The sequence below is a fragment of the Desmodus rotundus genome, chromosome X, assembly GCF_022682495.2.
Source record: "Desmodus rotundus isolate HL8 chromosome X, HLdesRot8A.1, whole genome shotgun sequence".
NCBI classification, from domain to species: Eukaryota; Metazoa; Chordata; class Mammalia; order Chiroptera; family Phyllostomidae; genus Desmodus; species Desmodus rotundus.
The window spans coordinates 69,198,452-69,221,892 of NC_071400.1; the positions used below are offsets into that span (position 1 = coordinate 69,198,452).

At 38.5% G+C, this 23,441-nt stretch overlaps 1 protein-coding gene across 8 annotated transcripts in view; it reads right to left on the bottom strand.

Annotated features, from left to right (window-relative positions):
- The window catches only part of KDM6A (lysine demethylase 6A), a 180,823-nt gene that overhangs the window by 156,746 nt on the left and 636 nt on the right, over positions 1-23,441 (bottom strand). For all 8 annotated transcript variants that reach the window (XM_053917341.2, XM_053917340.2, XM_053917338.2 and 5 more), the window contains exons 2-3: positions 22,813-23,429; positions 22,535-22,598 (exon numbers count right to left, since the gene is read on the bottom strand). In XM_053917341.2, the coding sequence (XP_053773316.1) occupies positions 22,535-22,598; positions 22,813-22,976 (228 nt within the window). In that variant the 5' untranslated portion in view covers positions 22,977-23,429. The remainder of the gene's footprint in view (positions 1-22,534; positions 22,599-22,812; positions 23,430-23,441) is intronic.

A 23,441-nucleotide genomic window follows, 5' to 3' on the forward strand; every position in this document is an offset into this window, starting at 1 on the left:
ACAGGAAGAGCAAGAAATTGAAAACGTATTAGAAAAAATAATGGAGGAGAACTTCCCTAATCTGGCAAAGGATACAGACTTCCAGGAAAGTCCAGGAAGCTCAGAGTCCCAAAGCTAGACACACCAAGACACATCATCATTAAGTTACCCAAAATTAAAGATAAGGAGAGAATCTTAAAAGCAGCAAGAGAAAAGGAGACAGTTACCTACAAAGGAGTTCCCATAAGACTAGCAGCTGACTTCTCAAAAGAAATCATGCAGGCAAGAAGGGGCTGGAAAGAAGTATTCAAAGTCATGAAAGGCAAGGACCTACATCCAAGATGAGTCTATACAGTGAAGCTATTATTTAGAATAGAAGGGCAGATAAAGTGCGTCCCAGGTAAGGTCAAGTTAAAGGAGTTCATCATCACCAAGCCTTTATTATATGAAATGTTAAAGGGACTTATCTAAGAAAAAGAAGATGATCAAAACTATGAAGAGTGCAATGACGACAAACAACTGAACCTAAAAAAAAAAAAGAAACAAAAACAACTAAGCAAACAACTAGAACAGGAACAGAATCACAGAAATGGAGATCACATGGAGGGTTATTAGTAGAGAGGGGGAGTGGGGAGAATGGGGGAAAAGGTCGAGGGAATAAGAAGCATAAACGGTAGGTACAAAACAGACAGGGGGAGGTTAAGAATAGCATAGGAAATGGAGAAGCCAAAGAACTTACATTTATGACCCATGGACATGAACTAAGGGGCTGGGGGGCATGCAGATGGGGGGTACAGGGCAGAGGGGAATAAAGGGGGAGGAAAAAAAGGGACAAGTGTAACAGCGTAATCAATATACTTTAAAAAATAATAAATAAATAAATAAAACTAATAAACAGATTTTAAGCAGTGGTAAGCCCTGGCTGGTGTGGCTCAGTGGATTGAATGCTGCCGGCCTGCAATCCAAAGGGTCGCTGGTTCGATTCCCTGTCTAAGGCACATTCCTGGGTTGCTGGCCAGGTCCCCAGTGGGGGGCTCTCGAGAGACAACCACACGGTGATGTTTCTCTCCCTCTCTTTCTCCCTCCCTTCACCTCTCCCTAAAAATAAATTCTTTTAAAAAATAAATAAATACCCCCCTCAAAAGTGGTGGGGAGAGAATACGTGGTAGATTTAACTTTGTAACAATGTAACAAAGCAAAACATTTACCAAACATTATAAAATGTTTGGTAAAACATTTTACCAAAAACATTTACAAAGTAAAAAAGCAACCTTTAAAAAGCCAGCAACAACAAAAAAAATAAACCTTACTATATAGCCAGTTGATAACATCACCAGAGAATAATTATTTCAACAAATTTTAAAACAACAATATGACCAAACATTCCCAGTGAAATATATAACCTAAGAACAACAAGAAGTACAAAAGATCCTCAAGCTACAGGTAGCCATGTAGTTGACAGTAGTGTTAGTACTGTTATTTTAACAACCATTAATGTGTGTAGTGTGTGATAAAGCAATAGAAAAATAATGCTACTGTCTTTGAGCACCAAAATTTTTGGCTAAAAGAAAATTTTAAATTGATAACAGCCCTAGCCTGCTGGCTCAAGTTGTTTGGAGCATCATCCCCATAAAAAAAAAGTTGCAGTTCAATTCTTGGTTAGGGCACATACCTAAGTTGTGGGTTCAATCCCCAGTCGGGTACATGTGATCCCCAGTCCAAGTGTGTATGGGAAGCAACCAACCAATGCTTCTCTTTCGCATCAATGTTTCTTTCTCCCTTCCTCTCTCTCTTCCTCTTTCTAAAAACAATCAAAAATGTCCTCAGGTGAGGATAAAAATAATAATAAATAAAATAAAACTGATAACAATACATTGTAGTTCTGAATATAAACTGAAAGATCTGTATAAAAATCATAATTTGCTTTACCTTTAAAAGAGAATTTAAGAGTGATGTCAGTGAAAACAGTGAAGTACAGACCACCAGGTATTCTTCCCCAATGGAAAAATATCAGCAAAAATTGTCATAATCAACCTTTTTAACAACTATAGAAACTAACCAAAAGCTTTCAGGAATCGAGGAAGGGTTTGCTCAAGAAAAATGGCTAAATCTCAGTTAAAAACAGAGAGTTTGTGGCTTTTTAATTTGACCCAGTTCCAGCCTCCCAACCAGCTCCACAGCTGACTTAAAAGCTAACATAATGGATTTACAGTACAAACCAGCAGCCTAAAAGACCAGCAGAGGAGGCTGAAGCTCCTTCAGAGACTCACTCCCAGAAAATTCATAGTTATCTGACCTGTCAGAGGGTTCCCTGAAAGAGTTCCCCTTTCGAAGCTGTTTTTTTTACCTGATTTGGAGCTTGCCCTGTGCAAAAAGCCTTTACTCTAGGGGCATTTGTCAAAAACAATTCCAGGAAATTGCTTAACTTCACAGCTTGCTGAGGCAGGGTATAATAATTAGGGTAAACAATAGAATAACCAAAACCTTAAAAGAAAGAGTGAGCTAATGAGACGTCCATAGCAGCTTTGAAAAGCGCCAACAAATATGAAATCCTGAGAATTAAGAAGGCCAAACACAGGTGTAGGCTATGCACATACCCATGAAAGACCTGAGAAATCCCTACGCGTGCCTCTGTCTGACCATGATACATACGCAAAATCATAAAAGTGAAGGCTATAGAAGAACTGTCAACTGCCTGCACACAGGAGCACTCTTAAAAAAGACTGAGACTTATTGGTTCCAGGCAGTTAAGGAAATCTTTGTCTAATGGTTAGCTGAACACTAAGATAAAGAGATTTCATTCAGTGGCAATACAAGACAGAGAATACAGACTTTACAAAATTAGTTCAGAAAAGTCACTGTAAACAAAGAAACAACTACAACCAAAAGTAACAAAAATGAATGCTGTAGAGGTCAACATTTTGCTTTCCAGAGATGCTACATTTTATTAAAATGTCCAGTTTTCAAACAAGTTTTTGAGATATGTAAACAAACAAAAAAGTATGGCCACAGAACAAAAGGCAATCAGTAGAAACTGTCCCAGAAAAACCCATGATAGCCTTACTAGACAAAACATTAAATCAACTATATTATACATATGTTCAAAGAACTAAAGGAAGTGATGTCTGATGAACTAAAGCAAAGTATAAGGACACTATATCAAAAAAAATACAGAATACAGTCATCCTTCAGGACCTGTGGGGAACCGGTTCTAGGACTCATGACAGATACCAAAATCCACAGATGCTCAAGACCTTAATATAAAATGGCACATTATTTATATACAATCTACCTAAGGCTCCCATACACTTAAAATCATTTCTAGATAACTTATTCTTAATACAATATAAATGACATTTAATAGTTGTTATACTGTATTGTTTAGGGACTCAAGACAAGAAAAAAGTTTGAACATGTTCAGTCCAGATGCAACCATCATAGCCTAACTACATAGTATATACATCAGCAACAACATAACATTTTAAAAGATATTTTCCAACCCTGGATGGGCAATCTAAACCTGGGGAGGCCCAATTATATCAATAAACAGAAATTTGTATGTAGAAAAGAGCAAATAGAAAGTACAATGGCTGAATTAAAAATTCATTGGAGAAGCTCAAAAGCATATTTGAGCAGGCAGAATCAGAGACTTCTTGTCAAGATGGCAGCATAGGTAAATGCATTATATCCTCCCACAACCACATCAAAAATACAACTAAAGTACAGAACCACCATCATTCAGAACCAACTGAAATGTAACTGAACAAAGTCCTACAACTAAGAACATAAAGAAGCCACATTGAGACTCATAGAAGAGATAGAAACACATAATGGCCTGGCCAATAAAAATCAGGAGGAATATCTCAGCTGCAGACGTCTCCTTGAGGAGCGAGGGATCCCAGCCCCACACTAGGCTACCTATTCCCAGGGTTTCAATGCCAGGGAGAGAAGTCCTCAAAATTCCTGGCTGTAAAAACGAGCTGGGATTGTGGCTGAGTGAGACGGAGGACTTCTGGAGTCTGAGGCAGTTCCTCTTAAAGGGCCTGTGCACAGACTTACTTAGATTCACTCCCTCGGAGCTCCAGCTCTGGAGCAGCAACTCAAAAGACCACAAGGGACATAGAGAAAGGAACTAAAAACTGACTGACATAAGGGACAGAACTGGAGAGGCAGCATTCTTCCAGACAGATGAGCTGGCAGAAGCGACTTCCTTTTCTGAGCCCTTCCCACATCTGAGTCTCCATCAACCTAATAATGTTCACCCTGCCCTGGCGATTCCCTGAGACCCCGCCCCATCAATCTGTGGACCCACCAAAGCTGTTTCCAGTGGCTTTTCCATACAAACCTCCTGTCTTGGCTTATGCTTCATCTTTCCTAAAATCTCTCAAACAAGCAGCATCTTGCCTCATCCGCATGACCTATACCTCTCCCTAAGTGTCCTCAGGCCCAGTACTAACAGCAGCCAATCTTGGTTCACAGCTTGGCCTCTCCTGGGTACCTTCAAGCCCAACACAAGTAGCAGCCATCTGCAGATCACTCTGTAGCTCATGCTCGTAGGCCCCAGGCATAACAAAGGCAACTGCTGACTTTTGCCTGAACCTCCCAGGAGGCCCCAGAGCCATCGCACCTGGTGGACAGTTTCAGCTCAGCCACCTCCACAAGGGGCACACATACTCATGGGCTGACTCAATGAGCATCAGAGCCCAGCTGAAAAGTCCTGTTCCATGGTGTGGGCTGCTAATCCCCCATTGTGGCTGGAGACAGTCCTTGCAGCCAATCAGCCTGGAGATAAATCCCACCCGCTGACATGCCAAAAGCAATCAAGGTTCACCTACAACAGGAGGGTGTACACAGCACATACAGGAGGCACAGCTGAAGTACCCAGCATTGGTGAATGGTCAGGCTGTGCCACTGGACCCTACAGGACACCTACTACATTAGGCCACACTACCAAGACCAGGAGACATAGCAGCTCTACCTAATACACAGAAACAAATATAGGGAGGCTGCCAAATTGAGGAGACAACGAAATATGTCCCAAATGAAAGAACAGAATGAAACTCCAGAAAAAGAACTAAGCAAAAGGGAGACAAGTAATCTACTAGATGCAGAGTTCAAAACACGGGTTTTCAGGATGCTCAATGAACTTAGCAGAAGAGTAGATAAACTTGAGAGAGAACTTCAACAGCATAAAAAAGGGCATGGAAACCATAATAATAAACAACCAGTCAGAAATGAAGGATACATTAACAGAAATGAGTAATTTACAGGGAATCAACAGTAGAGTACATGAAGCCAAGAATCAAAACAGTGATTTGAGATACAAGGAAACAAAAAACACACAATCAGAATAACAAAAAGAAAAAAAGGATCCAAAAAAAAATGAGGATAGTTTAAGAAGCCTCTGGAACAACTCTTCAAGCATACCAATATTTGCATCATGGGGATGCTAGAAGGAGAAGAGAGAGGGCAAAAACCGAAAATCTATTTGAAAAAATGACAGAAAACTTCCCTTACCTGGTGAAGGAAACAGACATTCAAGTCCACGAAGAGCAGAGGGTCCCACACAAGATGAACCCAAAGAGGCCCACACCAAGACACATCATAATTGAAATGCAGAAGGTTAAAGACAAAGAGATACTTAAAGCAGCAAGAGAAAAGCAGTTAGTTACCTACAAGGGAGCTCCCATAAGACGATCAGCTGATTCTTCAACAGAAACTTTGCAGGCCAGACAAGACTGGGAATAAATATTCAAAGTGATGAAAAGCAAAGACCTACAACCAAGATTACTCTACCCAGCAAAGCTATCATTTAGAATCCAAGGATATATAAAGAGCTTCCCAGACAAGGAAAAGCTAAAGGAGTTCACCATCACCAACCCAGTATTGCATGAAATGTTAAAGAGTCTTCTTCAAGAAAAAAAAAGATCAATAATATGAATAAAAGAGCAAAAAGTACATATTTATCAATAATTGAATCTAAAAAAATAAAACAAACAAGCAAAACAGAAACAGACCCATAGTTACAGAGACTATTTTGATGGTTGCCAGATGGGAGGGTGCTGGGAGATGGGTGGAAAAGGTGAAGGGATGAAGAAGTACAAATTGGTAGTTACAGAACAGTTATGGGAATGTGAACTACTACATAGGGATACTCAGGAATATTTTAATAACTATGTACAGTGTCAGATGGGTAAGATTTATTGGGATGTTAGTAAGTTATATAATATCTAATCACTGAGGTGTACACCTGAAAGTAATATAATATTGTACATCAATTTCAATTGAAAAATAAAAAATGATTTTAAAAAGAAAATCAACTGAGATTATCCAATCAAAAAACAGGAAAAAAATTGAAAAAATGGACAGAGGTGTAGAGACCTGTGGGATACCAAGGTATACTAAAACATGCATGTTGGAAGTCACAGGAGAGTTCATAAAAGGAAAGAACATTTATAGGACCAATGGCTGAAAAATTTTCAAGTTAGTAATAAAAAGATTAAACTCACATCCAAAAAGCTCAATGAACTCCAAATAGATTAAGCTCAAACAGATCCATACTGAGAGGCATTATAGTCAAACTGTCAAAAGAAAAAGAAAATTTTGAAAGCAAGTTAAGAAGTGACTCATCATGTACAAGGGATCCTCAGTAAGATTGATACTTGATTTCTTCATCAGATACCATGGAAGCCAAAAGGCAATGGGATAGAATATTAAGTGTTGAAAGAAAAAGATGCTCAACCAAGAATTCCATATCCAGCAAAACTATCCTTAAATATGAAGAAGAAATTAAGATATTACCAGATAAATAACTGAATTTGTTACTAGCAGACCTGCACTGCAAGTAACACAAAAGACAGTCATTCACATTCAAATGAAAAAAACTACTCAGTAAGTCAAATCCATACACACACACAAAAGAGAATACCAGTAAAAGGTAACATATCCAAGTAAATATAAAAGGGAAGATAAACGCATTTTTGGTTTGTTAAATTTATTTTCATCTACATGATTTAAAACACTCTCAGTAAAGCCCTGACTGGTGTGGCTTGGTTGGGCGTAGTCCCAGCACAGCAAAAGGTCAATGGTTCAATTCCCAGTCAGGGCACATGCCTGGGTTGATTCAGTCCCCAGTCGGGGCACATATGAGGCAACCGATGGATGTTTCTCTCTTGCATTGATGTTTTTCTCCCTCTCCTCTCTCCCTTTCCCTCTCTCTAAAAATAGGTAAATAAAATCTTTTTTTTAAAGGAACAAACTATTAATACATGTAACAATGTAGATTAATCTTCAGGGAGTTCTGCTGAGTGAAAAAGGCAATCCCAAAAGGACACAGAATATATGATCCTATTTACATAACATTCCTCAAATGATAAAAAGTATAGAAATGTGAAACAGATTTAGTGTTTGCCAGTGGTTAGGAGTAACTAAGGGAGTAAAGAGGTTGACATGGCTATATAAGGGTAACAAGACAGCTACTTGTGATGGAATACTTTTGTTATCTTAATTGTATCAATGTCAATATCCTGGTTGTTATATTGTACTATAGTTCTGCAAGATGCTACCCTTAGAAGTAACTAGATAAACAGGCATCAGATCAATTATGTCTTACATCTGCATGTAAGCCTACAATTGTCTCAAAATAATAAAATTTTAAAAAGCCAACTGAAAAGAACTTTCATTTATAGAAATTATTCGTGTTATCTAATCTGTCATGTAATGTCCACTTCTGTGAGTACAACCAAATCCAAGACAAAGAAACAGTTTAAAAAGAAATGCATCAGATTAGTAAGAACTCCAGCTTTTCCTTCAGATATTCAGGACCCAGGACCCAATTAACTCTTCTCATACAATCATGACTATTTAAGGGTTGGATAATCTTTATAGATAACTTAACAGTAAAAGTTACCCTTTGATGTGTGAATGCTGCCTATAACATCCTGGCCAAGTGTGTCAGTGAGCAAACTTGAATAACTTCAATGACAAGACTACCCATTTATCATCTTTGAAAAAGTTTCTCTTTAAAAGTTATATTCTTAACCTACCCTACAAACTCCAAATCTACCTTTTTAAATGATATCCTTACGATGAAGATGTAATACATACATACACACTCACACACACAGCAAAATCTAACAATAGAAGTTTACATTCATTCAGTAGATCTGAAAGTGTCCCAACTCATGCCAAGTAGTTCTTCCTACTCTTAAGGAAACTGAGAGGCTTTACTCATCTTTAGAAACACCCAAATGCCCAGTTCTTAAGTGTACATTTATTCAATGTGACACTTATCAACTCACATCTGAGAATTTATTTACCCTGTTATGAGTTCCTACCAAACAACTATACACAGTGATTATACCCATCTTTTAGAATTAGAAATGTCTGATCCAACCTAAGAAATAACAATCCCAACTATAAGACAGAATCACTTTGAAGAAGTCAAAACTCTAACATTAATAAACAGACAACTTGCAAATCAATCTAAGACTAACTGAATGGGTTAATCATACTAGATTAACAAAAAGATAACAACTCTAAGTTCCATTACGTGCCTACACTCATTTGATTTCTGGCCTTGAAGGCTTAGGGCTGAAAATCAAAGAAAATTACAAAGTTTCCACTTTGCCCTCCTCCTGGGTCAAAAATCTTAAATAACTGACTCAATCCTAAAAAGAAATTCAAATGAACAGCCTCCTAAATTGTGGTGCTAGTCACTTTGGAAAGTCCTAATTCCCAGCCCTTCATCCTAACAGATGGTGAAACTGGGGACACGAATTAAGTGACTTAACTAAAACTCAGGTCTTTCGGTTTCCTAATCCATTGCTCTTCCCAACATACCACATAGCCTTCCAACCAAAACAGCATTTTGAGCACCCAGGCTGAGAAAACACTGAAGCCTATTAACTATGTTAATGGCACATGTGCTTACAGCTATTTTTCCAGTTACAGCTTAAGTTCTCTAGGGATCAGTCCACATTCTCTTCCCCTAGCACCTTTACAATCAATAGGAGAATTTGAGCCTTGGCCAGTGTGGTTCAGTTGGTTGGAGTGTAGTCCTGTAAAACAAAAGGTCACGCATTCAATTCCTGGTCAGGGTACATGCCTAGGTTGCAGGTACCACACCTGGTCACTGTTTCTCTCTCACATCGATGTTTCTCTCCCTCTCTCCCTCCATTCCCCTCTTTCTAAAATCAATATGCGTGCCTTCGGGTAAGGATTAAATTTTTTTTTTTAAAAGGTGAATTTGATAAAGTATATGAGATGGTCACAGAACACCACAAAACTGTGTGGTGAAACCCATGGCATATAAGCCTAACCAATCCAGAGACTCTAAAGCTTTTCTTTCTCCCCAACAACATACTCCTATCATTAACACCTCTACCCAAGAGTAAGTAAACTAAACTAACTGAAAATAATGGAGTCCACAGTTGGGCTCAAAGGGATCCATCCATACATTCCCTGAAATCACATACAAAAAGTACTTATTGTCCTGCCTGGTGTGGCTCAGTAGATTGAGCACTGACCAGGAAACCAAAAGATTGCTGGGTTGATTCCCAGTCAGGGCACATGCCTAGGTTGCAGGTCAGGTCCCGAGTAGGGGCATGCGAGAGGCAACAGATTATCTCTTGCACAGTTTCTCTCCCTCTCTTTCTCCCTTTCTCCTCTCTCTAACAATAAACAAACAGATATAGTTTGTTTTTTTTTTAAAAAGTACTCAGCTATACTGACCCTCAAAAGTTAATGACTCCCCCAAAAGAAATATACCATTGCTCTAGCTCCCCTACCAGCCAATCTACAAGAAAAATATTCTGCTATGAAATAAGTTAATTAACACACTATGCCCCGTACCATTTTCAATTAAAAGTTTACCTATTTTGCCCTGGATGGTGTGGCTCAGTGGATTGAGCACAGGCCTGTGAACCATAGGGTTGCCGGTTCAATTCCCAGTCAGGGTGCATGCCTGGGTTGCAGGCCAGGTCCTCAGTAGGGGACCCACAGGAGGCAACCACACATTGATGTTTCTCTCCCACTCTTTCTCCTTCCCTTGCCCCTCTACCTAAAAATAAATAAATAAAATCTTTAAAAAAAAGTTTACCTATTTTTACTTTCCTATAATAAAAACTAAGAATAAATCATGACGGTCCTGGCTAGTATGGCTCAGTTGGTTGGAGCATCATCCCATAACCAAAAGGTTATAGGTTCAATTCCCAGTCAGAGTACATACCTAGGTTGTGGGCTCAATCTCTGGTCTGGGTGCATACAAGATACCACCAATCCATGTTTCTTTCTCACATTGATGTTTCTCTCTCCCCCTTCCTCTCTCTAAAAGCAATGAAAAAATGTCCTCAGGTGAGGATTAAAAAAACAAAAAAAGAATAAATGAAGAAGGTGAGTGACTCCTGCGAATACAAGATACTAAGTATTATAAACTATGGCTAATTATATTAACATTCAGGGAATGAATTAAATTAGTATTCACATAGCCTGATATTGGTCACACCTAGAAACCAAATTATGAAGGTAAAATTTGCCAATTATTCCAACTGACACTTCCCAGCATATAAAATTATTTCAATTGACACGTCATAGCATATAAAACTAAGCAACTGCTATCTTAGGAAAACAGATATGAACATACTTTCAATTAAGACTTGCATGCTCAAGAATTTCCACCTTCAATACCATGTATAAGAATAACAACCTCAAAATTGAAATAACTTAAAAATCATCAAAACCAATCCCCTGACCAACATCTCACTACCTAAATGACAGACAACTCTCAAACCCAAGACAATTCAATAAAAATACTAGTTATTTTCATATAGCAAGTAAAATTAGCAAAGCATTTTAACAATTTGTATATAGTATGATCTCATTTGTTTAGGAAAAAATGCAACAGTGTATGCCTGTATATGTAATGAAGTAGGAAGTTAGCCAATAAACCTTCTATTAGTGATTGCCTGAAAATGTGAACTAAATAACTGGGAACTGGTGTGGGAGGGAGATTTTCTTTTACTAGGTAACATCCTTTATGTTACTTTTCAATTCTGTACTATGTGTAAGCATATCTATTCAAAAAAATTGCATGAAGGTATTTCAAAAGCCAAACATAGGATCACAGCTGCCACTAGGATAGCAGTGAGGATGGAGAAAAAAACAGATGTAAGATTTAAGATGCAAAAATGACAATATTGTCATGCAAAAATGACAAGATATCTTGACTAGTAGAGTTTAGCAGGTTAAGAAAAAGAGGAGTCAGGGACAACTCCAAGGTTTCTAGCAAGGGTAGTGATAACTGCCATTTACTCAGATAAGGAACATCAAAGACAATGATAAATGCAGTTTACATAAGTTTAGTTTAAGGTGCCTTCAAAATACCCAAAAAAAGTAATCAAGTGGCAGTCAAGTATACATGCAAGTTGGGAGCAGAGTAAGAAGACCAAGAACAGAAGACTTCAGGACAAGATGGAGGCATACGTAGAAATATTTTGCTTCCTCACACAACCAAAAGAAGGATAACAATCAATCTAAAAACAATAAACAATCAGAAGTGGTGAGAAAATCAAACTACATAAACCTCCGATGACCAAGGAATTAAACAGGGCTGGCTGAATGGGAAATTAAAGACTCAAAGCTAGCTGTAAACTGCAGGGGTTGCCACAGTGGGAGAAACTCCCAGTCTCACACAGAGATCATTGGAGAGTGGAGCAAGAGAGCTGCATTGTTCCGACTCCTACCCCACAGACAGTGCCACAATGCAGCAGAGAGGGTTGCCTTGCTGTGTGAATATCTAAGGCCCCGCCCCCTTACAACATAACAGGTGCACAGAGACAAAGAAACATGGCCCAAATAAAAGAACAGATCAAAACTCCTGAAAAAGAGCTAAGCGATGAGGAGAGAGCCAACCATCTGATGCAGAGTTCAAAACACTGGTAATCAGGATGCTTACAGAAATGATTGACCTCAGTCACAAAATGAAGGAACAAATGAAGGCTATCCAAAGTGAAATTAAGGAAAATATACAGGGAACCAACAGTGAAGGGAAGAAATCAGGCCTCAAATCAAGGATTTGGAACAAAAGGAAGAAATAAACATTCAACTAGAACAGAATGAAGAAACAAGAATTCAAAAAAAAAAAAAAATGAGGAGAGGTTTAGGAAACTCTGGGACAACTTACAATGTTCCAATATCTGAATCACAGCAGTACCAGAAGGAGAACAAGAAGAGCAAGAAATTGAAAACTTATTTGAAAAAATAATGAAGGAAAACGTCCCCAATCTGGAGAAGGAAGTAGACTTCCAGGAAGCCCAGAGAATCCCCCAAAAATTGGATGCAAGGAGGACACACCAAGGTACATCATCATTAAGTTACCTAAGATTAAAGATAAGGAGAGAATCTTAAAAAGCATCAAGAGAAAAGGAGAGTTACCTGCAAAGGAGTTCCCATAAGGCTATCGGCTGATTTCTCAAAAGAAACCTTACAGGCAAAAAGGAGCTGGAAAGAAGTATTCCAAGTCATGAGAGGCAAGGACTTACATCCAAGATTACTCTATCCAGCAAAGCTATCATTTAGAATGGAAGGGCACATAAAGTGCTTCCCAGATAAGGTCAAGTTAAAGGAATTCATCATCGCCAAGCCCTTATTATATGAAATGTTCAAGGGACTTATCTAAGAAACAGAAGAAGATAAAAAACTATGAACAATAAAACGACAACGTGACTCACAACTATCCACAACTGAACCTAAAAAATTGAAAACAAAAACTAAGCAAACGACTAGAACAGGAACAGAATCACAGAAATGGAGATCACATGGAGGGTTTTCAGTGGGGAGGGGGAGGGGAAGAATGGGGGGAGGTACAGGGAATAAGAAGCATAATTGGTAGGCATAAAATGGGGAGAGATTAAGAATGGTATGGGAAACAGAGAAGTCAAAGAACTTACATGTACAACCCATGGACATGAACTAAGTAAGGTGGGAAATGCTGGAGGGTTGGGGGGTACAGGGCGGAGGGGGGATAAAGAGGGAAAAAATTGGGAAAACTGTAATAGCATAATCAATAAAACGCACTTACCAAAACAAAAAGACCTAGAACAGAATCTCCTTGCAAAGGCTGAGATGTGATCAGAGACAGAAAGCCAAAAAAGGGCCTTTTCAAGAGATTTCAAATCTGCCTATCTCCCCCCTCATTACTAAACTACAGCTTTAATTTAAACTTAATTGTCTTTTCCAAGATAATAACATGTACCTTGTACTAAACACCTTCCGTTCCAGGCCCAATGCCAGGTACTTTATTTTATATACTTTTTCCTAACATAAAATGCAATAGCCTGCCAGAAATCTATTACCACTTCGGTTTTACAGATGAGAAAACTGAGCCTCTGAACAATGACATAATTTGCCCAAGTATCACAAATCTAGTTAAGTGGTAGAAGCAGAATTCTACTCCAAAAATCCATGCATTGCTACCTATCCATCAATACTTCATAACTAGGTTCCTTTCCCCTCCACTTTATCCTTTTCACTACAGCCAATAATATTCCCATAAAACCTACTTCTGGTCATGTCACTAGCCCTGATTTGAGAGTTGAATTCAATGACTCCCCAAAACATTCTATGGTCCACAGTAACGGGGCATTCACATGCTCAGTTACCTCCTCCCAATCCCAATGAGACACCCTACACTCACTCTACCCACACTAGAAAATTCCCAATTCCTCAAACACCATTTAACTTCATATCTCCAACACTCTGCCCCTTTTTCCTCTTGCTAAACTTCTACTCATGTTTGATAACTAAAACAAAATGTTACATCTTTGTGTAGTTCCCCTCACCCACTTCTCCAGTTAACATTACCTGCTCCAAAAAGGTTGGGAATTGTGCAGATAATTTAAATTATCCATACTCAAAAGTTCTTAAATGTTTTAATTGCTCCATCACTTAAGAGCTCAAAGCACTTTGCATATACCTTAATTATTGTACTTATTACATCATATCATCATTCAGTCTGTCCATCTGTCTCCAGACTACAGGAGCAGAAGCCATGTCTTTCTTGTTGCCCCAAGACTTGGCAAAGTCCCTCACAGACATTCAACAAACGTTTTACAAATCAATCAGGCAAAGCAAGAGCTTTTCTGGTTCTCATTCTGATAGTTGAAATTAAAAAACCTAAAACACTTTTTTAACTACTATACCTTAAAAACAAATTCTCCCTAAATATATAAAGTATCCAGAGAGACTCAAACAACTAAGATTCATAAATTATCTTCTGTTCATACTATGTAATATTCTATTGCAGAATTCTACCATAATATTAAAATACAAGCTCACATATATTCACAGCTAAATGTTTTCTACTCATTTCCCAAGCAACTAATTCTTAACTTCCACATGGGGGGGAAAGTCAAGCCCCATAGATAGTTAATATTAAGAATTTATTTTTAGTGCCCTAGCTGGTGTGGCTGGGTTGGTTAGAGCATCATCTAGTAGCCGAAGGGTGCAAGTTCAATTCCCAGTGGGGAGATGTGCCTGGATGGTGGGTTCTATCCAGGGTCTGGACATGTCCCTGGTGGATAGATTGGGGCGCATGCAGTGGGGTTGGGGGGCAGGGCAGGGGTAGCCGGTAGATGTTTATCTCTCCCCTTTCCTCTCTCTCTGAAAGCAATGAAAAAAAATGTTCTCAGGTGAGGATAAAAAAAAATTTGTAAGAATTTACTTTTATGTATAATATAGGCATTGTGGTTGTTTCAGAGAAAAACTGAAATATCTATGGATTAAATTATGTGACTGATGTCTGAGATTTCCTCCAAAATAATGGGGGTGTGGGGCAAGACATAAATAAAAATGAGACTGGTCATGAGTTGGAAACTGTTGAAACTGGGTAATTGGTCAGTGATGGTTGGTTGATTTTCTCTGCTTCTGAAAATACTTGAATACTATTGAATGTCAATTGTAATTGAAAAAAATAAAATAAAATAAAGCAAAAACTGGAAGTTTTCCCTAATAAACTGCTTTTTACAAAGAGGAAGATTAATAAACATAATATAATAGATCTACAAGTATAGTCTGAAAACAATCCTTTAACTCAAAGGATTTCTTCCATTGTTCTAAGTTAAAATGAATTAGATGTCCTTACGTAACACACTTAAACTATAATAAAGCTCAACCTTCTTCCTGAGAATGAACTTAGTAATAGTATCATTTATTGATTCTAATGCAGACAAAATACTACCACAGACAAAATTACAAGAATGCATTCACAACAGAATGACACCAATGGTTTTAGCAATGTAGAGAAAGGAGAGAATAGGTAAAAGAAACAAATAAAAGCTTGTAGAAGAAAGTGGCAAACAGTCCATAAATTGGCTGAGAAACTTAAACTATCTAAATAAGGGATTATTCCCACTCTTCCAGGTTATAGTTCTTAATTAGGTCCCAAATGTCAACCTGGGCCAAATCAGGCCCGAAAGTAGTCATCAATGAAACAGATTCTAAAGATCAAAATGAAGTATAGTGACTTTCACAAAACCACCTAAAATGCAAAGAAATAGGACCTAATAAGGATACATCTCCATTTAATTCACTCCTATCTCCACTGAAGGACTATCAAGTTCAGAATTATCCTGACTGGTCAAGGCCTATACAGGTATCTGTAACTTTACACACATTAGTATAAAAATCCATCTTTATTCAACCAAAATGTAATTATGATATACTCACTATCAGTGTACTTATTGTATTATTTTTAAAGTAATACATGTCTCTGGTTTAAAAAGAAAAACACAGCAGTAAAGAAATCTACAAAATATAAAGTTTAAAATCTCCTACCCTCCTCCTTACCCAAGTGAGTTTTGTACTCCAAGATGGCCACGATTTAACTTCTTGAGTATCCTTCTAAAACTTGGTCAGAATTTTTTTAAATTGACCCATGAACACTCATTCAAGGATCCCAAGGTAAAAACTGGTAACAAAAGTAAATATTACTACCAAATGAGATCAGAGAGTACATCATCATGTGAATACCTTCTAAAAGCTGAAATCTAATTTTAAACCATATTTTCCTAAAGAAAATTACAAGATTCCCTACTAATATCGAAACCAAGAAACATCTCCTCCAAGAAACACAATCAAACAAAATATAACCAGAGACATTGAAGTTAAGAGCAATCTAACAATAACCAGAGGAGAGTGGGGAGGGGATACTGGGGAGAGGGGTCTATAGGAGCTACTATAAAGGACACATGGACAAAACCAAGGGGGAGGGTGGAGGCAGGGGAGGGAGGTGGGTTTGTCTGGGATGGGGTGGAGGGATGGGGAGAAAATGCAGACAACTGTAATTGAATAACAATTTAAAAAAAAGAAAAAAATGTATTTGAAATAAAAATAAAAGACTTGTTAACCAAAAAAAAAAAAAAAAAAAAAGAAAGAAAAAAAAAAGAAACAATCCCCATTGTATCAATAAGAGCCATTCTACAGAGGCCCAATTTAGGGTAGAACTTTGAAACTCAACTTACAACTTTAAACTGCCCCAAGGGTAAACTAATGAATAGAAAATGGGTTAAAGAAAGCAATTCCTGGCCCACCTCTAGCACTATGCATCCAGGGAAAGATGGTCCAAATCATAAGAGTCCCCAGGCATCAGGAACTAACAGTTGGGGGTCTTTTTTTTCTTCTTCTGGGGACTGGTGTTCAAAGTGCATAATTTGGTAAAGCATATACCTGGATAAATGGAATAGGATGTCTGTAAATTAGGCTAGCCCAGAAACCATTCTGCAGTATCTCACAAACGTGAACATCGGCCATTTAACTCAAAGTGTATTGTAAAAATTTAATTAAATAATTTAGTTTTAAATGTCTGACATAGGACGTTACATAATATAAATTCTTATTAAATGTTTTAAGGGGAAAAAAATCAGAATATGGTGCGTCTCAAGTGCTTCAGTTAATTTTATACTAGTAACTATCAGATAACTTTTCAAGTTAATTCTAAAATACTAAAAATCTCAAATCCAGAGGCTGATAACTTTTGAAATTCCCAAATCAGGAATACACAGTCCAGGAAGAGTTAAATCTAAAAATGAGAGACTCTAGGACATAAACCAAGAATGGCACTCTGCAAAGGCAATGCTTCTCGTGCCTTTACCTCAGTCAGCCCTGGAATGTGTTAAGTAGTATAAGGAGTATTAGAAGTTTTCATCAGGGAAATAAATGACGTTCAAGTTATTGTGGCTTGGCAGAAATACTGTAAAGGCACCTCCACCTCTGCACTAACAGGGGTTTAAGAATCAGCAAACCCAGGGATCCTAATACTCTCCAGAGGGCACATGTAGTCTAGGAAGTCCCCTTCAGCCCTGTGTTCCACCACTGACCAGGTGACTAGTGCTTTTATACATGCTTGCTAATCATGTTTTATGGGTGGCAAAAAAAAAGTCATTCTAACTTGTAACTTCTTAGATTGACCCTTATCATAAACTTTCTGAATATTTCACACTTCTTCTGCCACTGATGTTCCCGTGTTAATCACTTATCTCACCCCTCTTAGGGAACTGAGTTTTCAATGCAGGCGAGAGATATCTATGTTATCTTCATATTCCCTGCATACAAGGCTTGCATTTAGTGTACACTCAAATATTTGTTGCTCTAATCTATACTGTCAACAAATTACACATCAATATGAAAAACTGATAAAATTATATGGCTAAGCTTTAGTATAAGACTGTCAATTAGGTATTCATTAAATAAACTCTATTAATTAGCCAATCTACAAATAAATACATGTGGGCCTTACGTAACCTAACCATCAATTCATAGACAATCCAGTGATATTTTCGTAACATAAATTAGCTCTCTGGATACTACATTTCAAAAATATAAATAATGCACAGTGTCACCAGTCATTAACATCAATTTCAAAGAGCTCAAAGCATTACAATGAGTTTCAAAGTAAAAATAAACACCAAAAATCTTTTCAAACCTGGGAAATAATACATAGTATATACATAAAAACTAAATATTACATAATCAAGTCAGAAAAATATTTTTTTTACTCTGTAGCTAGCCAAGCACTAAACCTTCATTCTGGTTTAAAGGACACGGCCTATCTATCACTCCACTTTACCACTTAAGTCACAAAAACTCATTTTTCAGGCAATTTTTCCGAACAATCTAAAATATCTAGAGGTGGCAGTCAAATGTCCTCTTGTCATTTCAATTTGTAATTGGTTCAACAGAAAGAACTATCCAGTGAAAAAGAAAGCCAGAACTTAAAAAGTATGTATGTGTACGTATTTTCCTACAGTTCTAATTTTTGCCCAGATGTGCAAACATTTTCTATAATCTCTTACTACTAAGGATAAACAAAATTTTAGCAGATGTGTTACTAACTGCATGAGATTTTGTCCAGGTAAACAATAATGATTATAACTGCTTAAAAGACAACTTTCCAAACTAGAATATACTTTTTAAAACTCATCCAATTAAAGATCTAATTTTCAAACACAAAGCATGACATTATTCTGTGGTTACTTTTGTAACCCAAACACTAATCTCCTTTTAGCACTGAAATAAATACTGTACACCCCTTTAAGAGCCAACAAACAAAAAACACTTAATACAGAATAATTTTAAACATCATAGATATCCAAATATTTTAAGACCAAAAAAACTACCTCTAGAACTGACCTAGTAATTTTCCCATATCATCTATATACAGATACAAGAATACTTCGAAATGAACAACCATGTATTTTAGCAATAGTTCCCTGACACACATAAGATTCTCCAGCTCTGATGGGTGAAAAAGGTGAAAGGAATTAAGAAATAAAAATTGCCAGTTACGAAAATAGTCACAGGGTTGTTAATTACAGCCTAAGAAATAGAGTCAATAACATTTAATAACTACATATGGTGCCAGATGAGTAGACTGATCGAGGTGATCACTTCATAAGTTATTTAAATGTCTAATAATTATGTTGTATAAGTGAAACTAATACAATATTGTATTGTCAAATGCAACTGAAAAATAAAAAACTTCTTTAAATTGTAGTAAAATAAAGCCATAATGGTATTAAAAAAAGATTCCCCAACTCTTTAGCATACTATTACTATAAATATGCTCTATAGTATTACCATATTTATGCTCTTAAAATATTTATGCTATATATTATTCTACACATTATACTTTAAAATCCTTATCTAACTGAAAAACAAGATTAACTCAGTTTTCAAACAATGCTTTAAAAATGACCATGGTTGATTTGTTAAAATGTTTCAGTTCTTAATTACTTTCCAGTAAATCCACTGTAATTTTAAAAAATAAGAATCTTGAATTACTATATTACCAAAAGATTCATGATCAGCATCAGTTTAAAGAGCAAAGTGGTCAGGAACATGCTATATTTCAAGAACTCTGATTAAGCAACCTCTCTCGCTGTTTACAATCTTTTAAAATTATTTTAAAGATATTACTACAAAAATAATATGCTGTATTACTAATTTATCTCTTTAACCCAAAGCCCTAAACAGTACATATAAAAATGGCAAACATAAAAACAAAAATGTTCAATCAATGACTCCAACATAAATGAATCTTACAAAACATTCAGGGCCTAAGAGAAATCAGCAGTTTGGATAAAGTATCCTCACACCTGGTAAAGAAAGGAACATACAAATTTAGCAGCAAGTAAGAGACGCTTATTAAATGTTTTAAATTTCCCAAAGCCTTTAAGTCAAGCATTATCTTTTTGAAAACCTACAAATTTGAATTAAAAAAAAAAAAACTTGGTAGAAGATCCAATAATATGTATAGGAATAAAATTGTTAATACAAATAGCAATAGCTAAGTTTCTGTCAGAAAGGGAAAAAAAGATTACACAAGGTGCAGACTCCCCCTGTCTGGGGGAGAGGAGGGTAATGACAAAAATTCTAGATAGAAAGAAAATCGTGAGTTACTCAATTCCACTATTTGCCCTCCGCTAAGTAGCCTGAACCCACCCCGACAAAGAAAAGACAATTCTTGTTCTTAGGACTTCCAAAGAATAAGAATTCTGAAACCAACATAGGTCAATATTCCACCCCCCCCCCCAAAAATTTCCCATGACAGTTCAAAAGATGGACAAAACTAAATAAAACTAAATAATTCAATACTTCCTATAAAAGGACTCCAGCTCATTCATTCTATTCAGAATCCAATTCCAACACATGGTTGGAGATTATATAATGTCAAGCTTTACATTACACATTTCATTGATATATTGAAGTTCACAAAGATGCAACAGAGAACTGCATGAAACTGCAAGCAGACTCTAGACTTTTATTTTAATATTAAGGCTAATGAATCTTGACTGAAATAGGTAGAACCTCACAAGCACTGAGTCTGAAGTAATGAAGAGTTTTTTTCCCTTAACTCAACAAAATACTTAGTTTATAAAAATTACCCAGTATTTTATGGAGACTTAATTTTCCCCAAAACATAATGAAGGTTCAGAAGTTTCTCATTTGCAAGATGTTACTGTATTCAAACATCATGAAAGTAATATATACTTTCATAAAAAATATTTGAAAATGTTCAGTTTTTCAAAATTTAAACTCAGTAATGCATAACTCCAGGGTTCAATATTACAATCTGAAATCCAATGTGAACCCACCTAAACATGAGCATTCTGAGATATGAAATCTTCGACTAGCATTTTACACATTAGCCACATAAAACATCAGATTGCATTTATTTCTTCATCACCGTAACCAAAAGCAATAGATTTGGCCAAACTTTTCCAAATGAATTATCTTTGCAAACCATTTTACCAACCATATTAAACCTGCGTTATTCAATCCAAAATAAAATAATACTCCTTAAATTTAAATTGTTTTAATCTTTTGAAATGAAAACTTTGATAGTAGTCAAATATTTTTAAATAAAATACTTTAAATACTGACTGAAAAAAATGTTTTCAAGGCTTAAAATCATTGCTGTTTAAAATCATTTCAGAGCTAGTCACTATTCACTTTTCCAGCGATAATTTTAATGAAGCTAATTAATACCTACATAGTCAAAGTTTAATTCATTATCTGTTTCGGTGAAAGGGATTGGACTTACTGAAAGAGATTATTTCTGTTTAGCTTTCAGGTCATTATTTGTAATGGAAACCCATCGTACTTAGTTACTTTGAAACAAAAACAAAAGTGTAATTACAGATAAAAGGATTCAGTGACTCTCCCACCCAAACCACAGACAAAAATTCAGGACAACTAAATAAAAAAATGTTTAACTCAAGAATAAAATGCTAGGCTTTAGTCATTTCAAACTTTCTTCTCATTTGCAACAATAAAGCTAAGTGTCAAATGCAAGGCTACTGATTTCAGCTAGAAAAGAAAATGTCTAATGGATGCAACACCTATCACACATTCCAAGTTTCACAGTCCCAATTAACAAGAACGAACACAAACATCATTTCAAGCAGGTTTTGGTCAGGAGACACAAACTGATGCAGGCAGATGGAGACTCCACAGCCTTTGTTCAACAGCTAACGGAAGGGAAACTAAATGTGCTACAGGTTGATAAGCCATTTACCAGGCTTATAAATGTTGCTTCCAAGCTTGAAAAAGGTACAAGAATTCTACATGCAAATTATCTTGGATAATTTGTACTGAACATCAACGAGCTACACACTCCCAAGGAGAGGCCTATTCATCACTACTATTTATTTCCATGTTTACCTCTCCTCCCTCCCCCAAACCCCCCCCTTCACTTTCTCCTCCCACCCTGTCCCGCCATCTTGGGCCGATAGGAGCAGCCATTACTTAACTAAATGACAGTGCCAACAACTTTCCACACAAATAAACAGAAGCTACACCCCGAATCCCTCCCTGGATTTCCCTGCCAGACACACAGGAAACGAGGTTCCAAGAAAAAAAAAAATACATTCACAGATAACTGCGGGATTTCTATGGCAGAAAGACCCAAAAAGTAAACAAGTCACCTAACTTCAGGTAAAACACATATAATCGAGATGCATGTCAACAGCCCAAGGCAAACTCTTCATCGCCCTAAACTACATGTAACTTCCCCCTTCTGGGGGCAGGGACACAAGAAAGTCAACAACGTTTGGTTATCAACAGCTATCACGGAGAGACTACCTGAAGGAAAAGAATAAAAACCAGGGAAGCAAGTAAATCGGAAATTTGGGGACATGTGTACACATTTACGACCCCTTGACCCTAAACAGGCACCTTTCAGAACATCGGTCTACCCCCCAAAAGCCGGCGAAGAACAGGCACTTCTGTCGACCCAGATGAGCTCGGCCCCAAAGCGGTACCGTCTCTGTTCCTCCAGCTACAAGCGGAGAGAGCGATTCCGCAGGGGAGTCAGCGAGGTATCCGGGGGTGGGGGTGGGGGTGGGGGTGGGGGGGAGAGAAGAGGCAGGAAATAGTTTTCCGGAAGCCCCTCGGCCCTCGTTCGCGGCCACAATGAGCGCTGGCCCGGGCGCGGGGCCGCGGGAGAGCAAGGCACTGGCCGGTGAGATCGGGTCCGCGGTCCAGCCCGCGGCTGCCTTACCTTGCCCAGTAGGGCCTTCGTCCTGGCGCCATCTTCATGAAACCTCACGAACCCGAAGAGGCGGCTGTGGGGAAACACACACGCGGCTCGTTAAAGGTTCGGGAACGCCACCGACCCACCCCGGCCCGAGCCCGAGGCCCCGCAAGCGGATACTGCACGGAGAGCGCCGAGCCCAGGTGCCCGCCCCGCCGCCGCCAAAGACGAGCCGCGCTCGGGCCGCCCCGGAGAGCGGCGCCAGCCCGTCCGGAGCCGACGGGGCGGGTGACGGCGGCCCGTACCTGTCCAGTCCGCCGAGCGCCTCCCTCTCCTCGGCTGTCAGGCTGGGGGACGCCTCCTCGCTCTCGCCGCTCGCTTTTCCCGCCGCCATTTTCTTTTCCTCATCACCGAAAGCGGCGGCGGCGGCAGCGGCGGCGGTAGCGAGCGACACTCCGCAGGATTTCATGGAAACGCAGCGAATTCACAACTCCAATGCCGACACCCCCCCGGGCCGGGGCCCGCAACGACGTCCCCAATCTCCGCGCGGGACCTGCACACCAACTTTATCGCCACCTCCTCCTCCGCCGCAGGCGGCAGCGACGAAAAATCCGAACGCGGCAGCGGTAAAGGCGGCGGTGGTAGGGGCTGCGGAGCCCCGGGGTCGGCAGCAGCAGCGGCTCAGCTGTAGGGTCACATCGCGGGGGCAGGCGGGGGGGAGCCACGAGCGGGGACGGCGGGAACGGCCGGAGTGCACGGGGCTGGGGGCACGGGAGGGATTTGTTGGAGACACAAACTTCCCCGGCACCAGCACAAAGTTGTTGTAATTGTGTCACACAGCGAACCCCACGCCGCTGCCGTGACCCCCCCTCCCCGCCCGACCAAGACCGCCAATCTGCGTGGCCCGCTTGCTTCACGTGACCTTTGTTGACTC